A 12,242-nucleotide genomic window follows, 5' to 3' on the forward strand; every position below is an offset into this window, starting at 1 on the left:
TGTCGCCCGCGCCCGCTGGCTCATAGGAGGCAGGAAGGTGACACCTGGAGCCAACACTCCTGGTGGCAGGGGTGCCTTTGCCTGGCTGACTGCTGCCCAGGGGCCTGGGGCAGTGGGTCCCTGCCCGGCACCCAGACAAGGGGGGGCTGGAGGGCGGGCCGGGGGCGGGGGGCGGGAGCGTGGCCCGCCGGGCACTGGCATCCGGACGCCTCGGGGAGGGTGACGGGCGAGGCACGGATGGTGGACCCGGCCATCTCCCACCTCTCTTCCCACGGAACGTTTTCCTTTCCAAAAGAGCACTGGACGAGGGAACAGCAATCCTCACTCTCGCACACACGCCCCTGGAGAGGAAGCGCAGGAAGGATGTAGAAAATAATTATGGGATGTTGCCTTCGGCTGCGATAGACAGGATGTGGCAAATCCATCAGACCTTGCCGGACTCGAAAAATTCAGGCGGCCCGGCTACCCCCGCGTCAGTGACCACTGCGCACAACGTACGAACCCTTTCCTCACGCGGCCCCCCTCCTCCAGGCTCCCCAGACACCGAGGCCCCGGCTCCATTCTTGGGTCTCCTGCCAGGTCCTAAGGAAGATGCCCGGGGACGGGGCGTGGGGTGGGAGATGCCCTTTTCGCTTAACCATGGAAGGAAGTACACGGTGGTTACAAACCTCTAGCAAAGGTTAGTTAAAAAAAACCCACCAAACTTCAGCAAATATTTGCCTACGACGTGGACTAGGCTCCTTCTGTCTGCAGACAAGGCTGGGGGAAGCCGCACGGCAGGGCGCCGCGGTTAACGGGGTGCCGCCTTCAGACCCCGAGCGGGCCGGGGGCAGCCACACCTCGCCACCGAGTTCTCCTAAGAAATGCAAGAGACCGTGTCCCCTTCCACGGGAGGAGCGTGATTTTATTCAGTCCTTTAACACAGCCACGTGACACCGACGCGTCGGTAAAAATATTTACAGCTTCACACCTTCAGGAAGGCTCCGAAATATAAACACTGTCCCCCTCCCCAGAGCTAAAGAGACGCAGTCCCGCTTCAGGAGCAGGGAATACATTCATTGTCCTCGCGGCGCAGATCAAGTAGTTATACAAACAAACGCCTGAAAGTCTCCTCGTCAATAGAGTTATAGAATATATCTTTATAACCGATTTACAAATAAAGGCAACGACTTGATACCAAAATAAAAACGGGGAAAGGAAGAGTCAGAACACGGTCGGCGGCCAAGCGTCGTGCATCTGCAAAATGCAGGGCTGGTGCGGGCCCGGCTGGACACGTCCCGGGACAGGTCCCCTGGACCAAGCAGTTGGAAGCCTTCTCGGAAGGAGACTCCACGTGCCCTGGTGGTGGGGGTGCTGGGGGGTGGGGGTGGGGTTGTTGGTGGTGGGGGTGCGGCGGGGGGGTGGGGGGGTGGGCATTAGGCTACAGAAAGGGTCTTGTTAAAGGGCCAGGCAGGCCTTCAGGCAGCTAAGCTTGGTTACAAGGAGCTTTAGGCCAGAACCGAACGCCGAGTCCTGGCTGGTGGAAGGTAGCGATTTGTGACGCAGCCTGATGCGCTTCGGGGCGCTGGGAACGTAGGTGTCGGCATCTCTCAGGCCCTGGCGCGGTTCCCTGGACGGCGAGACCTGGAAACAGGTGCCCGAGGCCGCCGGGGACCGCGCCCGCGCCCCGGGCAGCTGGGCTTGTCGGAGGCCCTTTCAGTTCCTCAGCCAGCCCACCGCCCCGAAAGCCGGGAGGGAACTGCGTTCTCTGTGCCGTGCAGGCGGGGTGGGGAGCGGGCCCGTGGAAACCTCCCCAGACCACTATCGTGCGAGGCCCCGGGGCCACCTCGCCACTCAGCGGAAAGCTGGGCCTGGCCGCCCTCTCCCTGCGCCCTGAGTCACGGCCAGGGGGCGAGGCAGGCGGGTGGGGCCGGGGAGCCGGCTGGGAACCGGGCTGTGGAAAGCCCTCCTTTGAAAGTACCTTTTTCTCAGAGCCACAGGCCCGATCCCAGAACGAAGACTGACTCACAGGCCCAGCCTCTGAAGCTTCTGAAAACCCAGCTGACTGGCTGCTGCCAGGGGCTCTTCTCTGGGTGGGGACGAGCCCCGAGGTCCTGCTACAATCCCCCCAAGTCTCCTGGCGGCAGGCCATCCTTCATGGCGCCCCAAAGGGGCCCACGGTCCTAAACCAACACACGGCCCACCTCCCCACCCCCCCCAGCTCCTCTCCCTGCCTCAGACGACCCGGCGCTCACACACACACACTTTTCTTTTTTTTTGAAAGGGAGGATGGGACGCGAAGCAGCAGGATCCCCTGCAGAGTTTAGTCTTTGGTTTCTAGGTTTAAAGGGGGGATCTGCTTCAGGGCTTGGAGCAGGGCGGAAGAGTCGAGGGCCGGGTGGGGTGGCAAGGGAGACGGGAGTCTCTGGGGCATGAGCAAAGGGCCCGAGATCTTGTCCGGGTTCATGAAGCTGGAGAGGGCTGCGGCGGAGGCGTTGAGGCCTGGGTAGAGCAGGGGCACGGACGTGGGGTACCAGCACTTCTCCAGCATGGGCAGGTAGGCGGTGGCCGACGGCGGGATCAGATAGAAGGGCAGGCAAAAGGGGGGCTGGTGTGGGTGCGGGCCCAGGAACGGGGAGCCGATCAGGTCACTGCTAGGGAAGCGGCCTTCGTCGTCCGAGAGCTGCATCCTGCTCTTTTTCGTGGGGGGCTCTTCGGATTCCTGCTTGATGGCCCCGATCCGCTCTCCGGCAGCGAACCTGCGCCCATGGTCACTTTTGAGGTAGGGCTGCTCCCCGCGCACGTCGCCCTTCTCCGACTCGCCCCCGTAGCCGCTGTCGGTGTCCGTGTCGCTGCCGCTCTGCTCCCCGCTCGAGTGGGCGAAAGTCCGCTGGATGACGGGCACGCAGTTCTTGCCGGGGCCCTCGGAGCCTTTGGCCAGGGCGCCGGGCTTCTCCTTGAAGTCCGCGGCCTTGGGCGCCGGGTCGGACGCCTTCCGGGGGGCGCTGCCCTGCAGCAGCTCCGCGACCACGCGGTGCAGGTGGGCCACGAGCTGCGAGGACTTGAGGTCCCGCGCGTGCTCGTGCTTGGCCAGGTACTGCAGCACCTCCCGCGCGCACGTCTGGAAGCCCGAGCAGAACATCTCCTGCCCAGCCTCGGCGCTTCTCCCCGGCAGCTCACCTGGCGGACACGGAGGCAAAGGAAGGCGTTTCAGAGGGCCCCGGGGTTCACCCGCACACCAGCCCCCCGAGGCCAGGGGCGCCCCTGTTTGCTAACACACGTGGGCATCTGTGTCCCCGACTCCCAAAAGGAACACGGCCAGAGAGGATGTGGACCGCCCTGAGACGTGGGAGGAATCAAATCGAAACCATCCGGGGAGAAAACGAGTGTCATGGCTGCCTAAGACCCATCAGAGAGACAGACCGCGATCAACTGACGAGCCAGCCCCCTCCTGTGGAACGTGTGGGTGGTCCTGGCTTCTCAGGGCGAGGGACATGCAATGGACAGCCGAGCAGGTTTCTAACCCAGGGAGGCAACGGTCAGAACCTCCGCGTCAACGGACCGAGGCCAGATGGCCGCGGAACGAAAGAATGAAGGAAAGATGCCACCCCGGGTGATCTCATTCTCAGCGGCTTATTCCCACGACAGTCGTGCTGCCATCTTTAAAGCGACAGGCTCTTTCCAGCCTCCGCCATGCATTCGATCCACGACCCCCAAGGAATCAGGTTTGAACATCTTCCTGCTTCCAGCGGGGGACCGGCAGGAGCGGGTGCGGGGATTCGGTGACGCTCGCCCCCTGGTCTCCAGGGAGGCGGAGAAGGACGGGGTGAGGGAGCGGAACCCCGCGTTCCTCCCCGGCCGCATGGCGGAGGGAAGGTTGGGAGGAGTGTGGTTCTCTGGGAGGGGAGCAGCAGGTGATGAAACGCCAGTAGTTTCGCTCGGTTGCGCAATTCCCCGAGATACCTCGTGGCTATTCGGGGAACCACATGAAATGCAGGAAGAACTCCCTGCTGTCCCCCTGCCAGGATCAGGCCACACACTGAGCCACGAGGCAGCCGGGGCCCAGGAAAACACGGGGGCCTGCCCGCGCCGCCTCCTCCAACGAACGACCGTCTGACACCCACGATGCCAATGCTAGGGGCCTTCGCCTTTGACAAGGAAGGGGGAACGCTCCCAGAAGCCAGAAACTCTGAAGCCAAAATGCCCGGGAACCAGTGGCCACCTGACTGCCAGGCCGCCCTGCCAGGCGGCACAGCACGTTCCACTCGAAAAGCCTGACCTCTGAGGACGCTCACCCGGCATCTCCCGCAGCGAGCACGTGCACACGCTGTGTGAGCAGGCGCTGGGCCGCAGGCTCTCCGTCTGCGCTGGGTCCCCCCACCCCCGCCCCGAGATGCGGGCCGGGCACGGGCACTCACCGGCTTGCAGGCCGCTCTGCAGGGCCAGGATCTTCTGCTGCTGCTGGTCAATTAGGTTCGTCAGGGCTTTCACGTGCTTCAGGGTCAGCTCCAGCACCACCGCCTTCTCCAGGTGGCCCAGCGTCTGCGAGCAGAGAGCCTGCGTCAGCAGCGCACAGGGCCCCCTCTGGGACGGTCGGTAGCAATGAGAAATGTCTCCACGGGGCGGGGGGGGGGGGGGGGTTGGGGGGGGGGGAGCCTTCCCGGCGGCTGAGTTTAATTTTAAAGGCACAGGTCAAGGAAATATACACTCCTGGTGACAGAATAGGAAGACACGTGCCACTGTCCCTGGAGGCGCCTGGACGCAGCCGCGACCTTAGGAGAAGGCGCTGGCAGGGCCGTTTCTCCAGCAGCTGCGGCCGACCTCCCTCCCTCCCTCCCGACCCGGCTAACGTTTCTCGGCCGCCGTGTCATCCCCGGAGGCACTGGTGCGCCTGGCAGCCAAGCGGCTTTCCCTGGCACCCTTTCCTAACGCCCAGCTCACCCAGGCTTTTGCTTCCTCCCCAAACACTAATTTTCCCCCTTTCCCCAACCAAAGGCTGCCACGCTAGTAAGCTATTGGCTACTGCCCAGAAAGGACGGGACATGAAGATCACACATCAAAACAAGTCCTCTTATTAGAGAAAAAGGGAGGGGGGAGAAAAGGAGGTCAATAAAACCCGAGTGTTGGGGGTCCACTCGAGTCAGGAAAACCCGGGAACTCTGAACATCCGTCACCAGAGGGGAAGGCCGGCTGGGGTTGGCGCCAACTTGGAGAAGTCCAAGCGGTTCTCACTCATGTGCATGAGGCTACCCGGAAACCCCAGCCCTGGGCAAGGGTACCCCCAAACAGAGCCCGCCGGGCTGGGACCCAGCCCTCGGCTCTGCAGTTCCCCGCGGGGCCTGCAGGCGGCGAGTGACCCCCGCCCGCCCTCCAGGCGGGGGAGCCGGCTGGGAGCGCGGCCAGCTTCTCACTTACTGTAAGTTTGAGGTGTTCGGGCAGGAGATCCTTCAGCTGGGCGATGCACTCGTTAATCCGGTCGCGTCTCTTTTTCTCGATGAGCCGGTGCGGCAGTTTGTAGGTCTCCTGCAAGGCGCACGGGGAGGCGGTGGGCGCGGAGGCCGGGGCGGGCAGCCCTCTCCTCGGACCCCGCGGCTCCGGAAGGGTCGGGGCAGCGCCGCAGTCACACCCAGAACCACCCACGCCTGCCCCTTCTTCTCCACGCGGCGCGGGAGGGGCGCCGCGCCCGCACCTTGCAGACCCCCCTCCAGCCTCCGAGTGAGAAAAGTTTTCTTGGAAACTCAGCGCGTGTTGGGGCTGCGGTTCCCAGGGGCGCGGGGGAGCTTACCTTGCTGTCTTCGCTCCGCTTTATTCCCCGTCTCGACTTGTACACTTGGTACATTTGGGCAAAATCCATCCTGCAGGGAGAGAGGCCAGGAGGATGGTGAGCCTGCGTGCGCCCGGGCTGCACAGCCTGGCGGGCGAGAACCCCCGGGTGCGCCCGGAACTGCTCCGAGCCGACAGCGGTGCAGAACGTAGGGCTGGAGTTGAAGCTCTGAGGGGACAGGGGTGCCCACTTACCCTGGTAGATCCCCGGGCTCCAGTCCTGGTGCCTTGGGCAGGCAGGAGGGGGGCGGCTGCGCGCTGGGGATCCGCTCCATGGCACGGCGAGCCGGGGCCACTGTGCGCTCCTGTCTGCAGTCCTGGAGGCGCCTCGGAGCCCTCTCGGCTGGGCTTCCTCTGGGGACGAGCTCCCTGAAATGCGCGGGGCTGCCGGGAGCCGCGGCTGCGAGGTGCTGCTGGCTTCAGTTGGGGGCGTGCATGGGGTCGCGGCGGCCGCTGCTCCGGCTCTGCGCTCAGCCCGGCGGTGTGTGCTCCCGGTGCCTTCTGCGCCGCGCGAGCCAAGTGAATGAGAAGTGGGGCGGGCGGGGAGGCGCGAGGAGCGCGCGGGGGGGCGGGGAGGGCGGGGGCCGGGCGGGGGGAGCCGCGGAGTAATGGAGAGGCTGCGGGCTGGGTTAAATGGGAGCGAGTGGGTGGGTTGGAGCTACGTGTTCTACCCTGTGACTCCAGGCACGTCTGGCCGCTGCCGGGGAGGGAAGGAGCGACCTGCCCGCCCTCCCCCGCCTTCATCACATGAGTCTCACGTGTTGGACAACGCTCTCCCGGCTGCGAGGGGGCCCCCACCCCCACCCCGGCCGGGCCCCCAGGTGTCTGCGGTGCGGCTGCCTTTCCCCGAAGAGGGGGTGGCAGCGCAGCCTGGGTCCTGCCCAGCCGGGGGGGGGTGGGGTGGGGGGCGCAGAGGCTGGAAGGGGAGCCAGGGGGTGGGTGGTACCGTGGGCGAACCTGCCCCAGGGAAATGAAGTAAGTTCCCGTCTCCCGGGAGGGACGGGGGAGGACGGATCCGCCAGCGTCTGACTCAAGCCAGGAGAGGAATATCCCCTCGCTCGCTCCAGCCCAGCCCGCTTCCTCCTCCCCCGCCCGCCGCTCGCAGGAACCCGCGCGCAGCGGAGGGAGTCGCCGGGCCCCCTGCCTTCCCCAGAGGCTGGGGTTTCTTCCCGTCCCGGCTTCCCTGCCCCCACCCCGCTGCCCAGCGTCCAGGAATTGCCCGCCGCGGGGAGGGGCCGAGGGGCGGGGCGGATGTCACCCCATGGGAAGCGGGCTGGCGGCCAAGCGCAGGGGCAGCCGAGGCCGCCGGCGAGCACGCTGCGCGCACCTGACCGCCGAGGGTGTGCGCGGCGCCCCCGCTCCCCCGAGCTCCGCCCGCGGGCACTGCCTGCGGGTCGCGGGCAACCACGTGCGCGCCCCCCTGGGTGCCCCCACCCCCACTCCGTAGTCTAGCACCGAGAGGCTGCGGGCGCGGCGCCCCGCGTTCCCTCCCTCCTGCGCCCCCCCTCCCGCCCCCCGAGCGCGGCGTCCGGGTCGCCTCCCCTCCGGCTGCTGCGTTACACAACCGGGTGGCGACGCCTGCCCCGCAGCGGCCGGGGCGGGACGCTTCACGTGGCCGGGCTCAGGCCGCAGCGCCGCCCGGGGACCCAGACCGGGTCGGCCGTCCCTGCTCCGCCGGGGGCTTGGCGGCGCTGTGTGCGGGCCGCGCGGAGCGGGAGGGGGAGTCCGTGCCCGGCGCCGTGAGCGTGGCGTTCGTTCGCTCCCCACGCGTCCCGAGCCCCCCACTCTGTGCCGCTGGAGAGACCCTGGGGACGTAAACACAGATCCCGCCCCGAATTTACGGGAACCTCCGGGAGGAGGACAGTGGGCCACGAGGGGACGGCAGCCTGGGGAAGTAATCGGGGCCGCTGGCGGCACGGGCTGGCAGAGAAAAAAAAATAGTTTTTTTTTTTTTTTTTTTGCGGTTTTGTGGTTTTGTTTTTTAGTTTTATTTCCTACGAACGGAGGTGCCTGGGGAAGGAGGAGGGGGGGAGAAGCCGGGGCGGCGAGGCCTCCACGTGCCCAGGCCCCTGCGTCCCCGCGGGAGCCTCCGCCCCGCCGCCTCCCCGGCGAGGTCCGGGCGCGGTGACCTTCTCGCTCGGCCAGGAGCGGGGAGGCGGCGGCCGGGCCAAGGCCGCGGCGCGAGCCCCCGGGGCCGCGGGAGGGGAGGGGCCGGTGGAAATTCATGACTAAAACCAGGCCCGGCGGGGATTTCACTGACCTCGGCGCTGCCCCGCCGCCCGCCCGCCGGGAGTGGAGAGATGACTGTCAGCCTTTCCCAGCGCCGGGTCAGCCCCGGCCCCACCGCCCCGGAGCCCCGGCCGGCTGCGGGGAGGGCGGAGAAAGGGGGTCATCGCTCGGCGGGGTGCACACGGACCTCAGGCGTGTGCGTGTGTGTGTGATCCGACTTGGCAGTGACCTTGACAGCGGCGACCACACTGGGAGTGGGTTTCCTCCGGGGCGCGTTGGAGAGCTCCCACTTCCTGTTGATGTTTCACGAGCGTCAAGCTCATTAGCAAGTGTGAGAAATGCCTGCTTTTCTAACTGCTGACTGGCATGACCTCACTCGGGGCGCAGCGGTCGCTCCCTGCCTCCCTCGCTCCCTCCCGGAATAGACTTCTGGCTTCTGCCATCTCAGCCTGCGCTGGAGGGAAAGGCTGCGCCTTCCTTCCTGCCCGGAGCTGGGAGCGAGCAGAACCCCAGGCCAGGAGGCCATGCAGCCTGTCCTGGGTCTCTGCGTTCTTCTCATTTATTTATTGCTTTTTTTTTTTTTTTTTTAAATTACCCTCTGAGTGGAAGGAAGAGGGAGAGAGAGAAACATCAATGATGAGAGAGAATCATGGATCGGCTGCCTCCTGCACGCCCCCACTGGGGTTCGAGCCCACAACCGGGGCCTGTGCCCTGACGGGGAATCGAATGGTGACCCGGTTCAGAGGTCCGTGCTCAGCCACTGAGCCACGCCAGCCGGCCCACGTCTGCAAGACTGGTATGAACCCGGACGTCGCCGCTTCCGTGGTCCATTCTTAGAATTCGTTAAAGTTTTCAATACTTACTGCCCTTACCTGACCTTTAATTGAAAATATTAACAGTCCAGCGGATGTGGCTGATGATCAAGGGCATGGCCCTCGGGTGCAGGCTCCTCCCTGGCCCGGGCCCTATCGGGGCGCATGCAGGAGGCAAGCAATCGATGTGTTTCCCTCACATCAATATTTCTCTCTGTCTTTCCCTCTCTCTTCCACTCTCTCTAAACATCAATGGAAAAATTTCCTCAGGTGAGGATTTAAAGAAAAAACGAGGGGAAATGAAGGCATAGGGAGGGGACATAACCTGCCCTCGGCTACAGGCCGGGGCCTTAGGATTGGAAACAGACCCCAGGCTCCTTGGGCTCCTGGGCGCGTGCTGTGGCTGCCTGGCTGTGCACTGCTCAACTCCAGGGGGCGCCACTCCCATTGCACATGGCGAGAGCTCCCTCTAGAGGTGTGCGACGGAGCGCGAGCAGCTGTGCCAGGCCCTGCTGACACCGGGCCCTCTCTGTCCGTCCAAGTGTGGAGAGAGCATATTTTGTACGAGGGGAGGGGAGGTCAGACGTTTCTTTCCTAGCGGGGGGACTGACACGGGGGTTACTGTTACAGCCCCCTGCACAAAACCTCACCTTTCTTGCTCAGAGGTCATGTTCATGCAACCTCCAATTTTTTTCTAACCCCTTAACTTATTGGAGGTTTTGTTGATGGACTCAGAGGATGTAGCTCGTCCTGTGTACCCGTCTAGTGATTTTGGATTTAACTCGCTCTGCTTTTTTAGTCTCGGGTGGTGCAAGGCACTGTCATTGATTTCAAACCTCTCTCCTGTTATACGTGTTGAAAGTTAATTTTTTTTTTCTCTCAAAGCACTGTTTTCACAGTATTCCACAATATTTGGTTTTTGTTTTTGCTTTAGTATCGTTCAGCCCAAAATATGTTCTAATAGCCTTTGTGATTTTCCTTTGAATAAAAGGTTTTTTAGAGGAGTGTTGTTTAATTTCCAAATATTTGCGCATTTTTCTTAACCTTCTTCCTTTTGAAAAAACTGTGCAGTCACAGAAAGTTCCAAAAATAATACAGAGATGTTCCCCGAGTCCTCCCCCCGGTTTTCCCGGGTGGGGCCCCCGGGTGGAACTAACGCACACTATGGAGAGCAGGGCATCGGCACCGGCCCAGCTCGCAGACAGCTCTCAGATTCCACTCGTTTTGCAGGAACTCGTTGGCGTGCGGATTGCATAACCCCATGCGATTTTATGACATGTGTGGATTAATGCACCCGCCGCCGCCATCCAGAGGCCGCACTGTCCTCTCACTGTAAAGTCCCTCCTCGCTACGCCTTCCGAGCCACACCCGCTCCCCCCCCCCCCCCCCCCCCCCAAGGCCAGCCAACCTCTCACCTGTTCTCCGCTTCTAGGATATTCTCGTTGAAAGAATGTTATATAAGTGGAACCTTAGAGCACGTAACCTTTGAGACTGTTTTTTTTTTTTTTTTTTCTCTCCCCGCTCAGCATAATCTCTTGAGATCCATCCACGTGGCGGTGTCTCAATAGCAGGTTTCTTTCCGATTATGAGTAATATTCTTCCATGATCGAGACGCGCTAGCGTTTGTTTAGCCACGTACCCGCTGAAGGACAGTTGAGCAGTTGCCCTCCTTGGCTAGAAACAAACCTCCCGTGAACAGGAGAGCACATGTTTTGTGTGTGGACACAAGTTTTCTCCTCCAGGACAGCTGCCCGGGAGCATAAGTCCTGGGTCCCTACAGTAACGCGTGTTCGGTTGTTCGAAGAGACTGACCCGTGCTCAGCCAGAGCAGCGGCAGCCTTTGGTGCTTCCAGTGGAATGTGTGAGAGACCCAGCGTCCCTGTAACCCTACCAGCCTGTGGTGCTGCCACTGTTTTTTTATTTCATCTGTCCAAACAGGTGTGCTATGCCAGGTGTCTCTCTATTATTGATTCCTAATATATTACCATTGTGCCAGAAGATGCACGCTGTAGGTTTTAAATGTTTGACATGTATTAAGGCATTTAAACAAATATTTTTATTGATTTCAGAGAGGAAGGAAGAGGGAGAGAGAGATACCTCAATGATGAGAGAGAATCACTGATCGGCTGCCTCCTGCACACGCCCCCCCCCCCCCCCCACACACACACACACATACTGGGGATCAAGTCAGCAACCCCGGCATGTGCCCTGCCTGACTGGGAATCAAACCATGACCTCCTGGTTCATAGGTCGATGCTCAAGCACTAAGCCATGCCAGTCGGGCCAGACATTTTTATTGCCCAGAATATAACCTATCTTGATAAACGTCCAATGTGGATTCTGCCATGTGGTATGAAATCACCTGGGTCAAGCTGGTCGATAGCTCTACTCAAATATATCTCTCTACTGATTTTTTTGGTCTCTGTGTCTTGCTGTTACTGACACGGGAGTCTTTAAATCTCTCCAACGATGAGGGTAGATTTTGTCCATTTCTGTCAGTTTTTGCTTCATGCATTTTGGAACTCTATTCTTAGTTTCATACACATTTAGGATTGATACTATTCTAAAGTCTACTTTGTCTGAGATTAACATAACCACATTTGCTTTTTTATACTTAGTGTTTGCATACTAATTTTTTTTCCTACTCTTGGGCTTTCAACCTGTGTCTTTATAATAGAACTAGAGGCCCGGTGCACGAAATTCGTGCACGGAGGGGGGTTGTCCCTCAGCCCAGCCTGTACCCTCTCCAATCTGATCACCCCTAACTGCCCTCCCTTGCAGGCCTGGTCCCTCTCAACTGCCCTCCCTTGCAGGCCTGGTCCTTCTCAACTGCCCTCCCTTGCAGGCCGGGTGCCTTCCAACTGCCCTCTCCTGCTGGCCATCTTGTGGTGGCCATCTTGTGTCCACATGGGGGCAGGATCTTTGACCACATGGGGGCAGCTATATTGTGTGTTGCAGTGATGATCAATCTGCATATTACTCTTTTATTAGATAGGATAGAGGCCTGGTACAGGGGTGGGGGCCAGCTGGTTTGCCCTGAAGGGTGTCCTGGATCAGGTGGGGGTTCCCTTGGGGCGTGGGGTGGCCTGAGCGAGGGGCCTGTGGTGGTTTGCAGGCCGGCCACGCCCCCTGGCAACCCAAGTGGAGGCCTTGGTATCTGGAATTTATTTTCCTTCAACAATTGAAACTTTGTAGCCTGGAGCGGAGCCAAGCCTGGGGCTCCCTCCGAGGCCAGCAGCCATTTGTGTTGGGGTTATAATTGAAACTTTGTAGCCTTAAGTGGGTGGGCCCGGCCAGGGTGTGCGGAAAGCTTTGCTTCCCCTGTTGCCGGGAGCAACCCTGGCCTGCTCTCTCAAGCTCCAATCTGCCGCCATTTCTGTTTGAATTTGTTTACCTTCT

The 12,242-nt window shown here is 61.4% G+C and overlaps 1 protein-coding gene across 1 annotated transcript; it reads right to left on the reverse strand.

Moving 5' to 3' along the window:
- Positions 1-1,400: 1,400 nt before the first annotated feature.
- Positions 1,401-6,324, reverse strand: BHLHE40 (basic helix-loop-helix family member e40). Its single transcript, XM_008155055.3, has 5 exons — positions 5,998-6,324; positions 5,765-5,834; positions 5,395-5,502; positions 4,398-4,521; positions 1,401-3,159 (listed from the first exon to the last, which is right to left on the reverse strand). Exons 1-5 carry the CDS (start codon positions 6,075-6,077, stop codon positions 2,303-2,305), a joined length of 1,239 nt encoding a protein of 412 aa, XP_008153277.2. The 5' UTR covers positions 6,078-6,324; the 3' UTR covers positions 1,401-2,302.
- Between the last annotated feature and the right edge of the window lie 5,918 nt (positions 6,325-12,242).

The sequence above is a fragment of the Eptesicus fuscus genome, chromosome 18, assembly GCF_027574615.1.
Source record: "Eptesicus fuscus isolate TK198812 chromosome 18, DD_ASM_mEF_20220401, whole genome shotgun sequence".
NCBI classification, from domain to species: domain Eukaryota; kingdom Metazoa; phylum Chordata; class Mammalia; order Chiroptera; family Vespertilionidae; genus Eptesicus; species Eptesicus fuscus.

Excerpts from the sequence above, each read along its gene's own strand:
- BHLHE40 (XM_008155055.3), bottom strand. The coding sequence starts at position 6,077 with ATGGAGCGGATCCCCAGCGCGCAGCCGCCCCCCTCCTGCCTGCCCAAG. Across the intron at positions 5,503-5,764 it reads AGCGGAGCGAAGACAGCAAG|GAGACCTACAAACTGCCGCA; the intron begins GTAAGCTCCCCC and ends TGCGCCTTGCAG. Across the intron at positions 4,522-5,394 it reads CCGAACACCTCAAACTTACA|ACGCTGGGCCACCTGGAGAA; the intron begins GTAAGTGAGAAG and ends CTCTGCTCGCAG.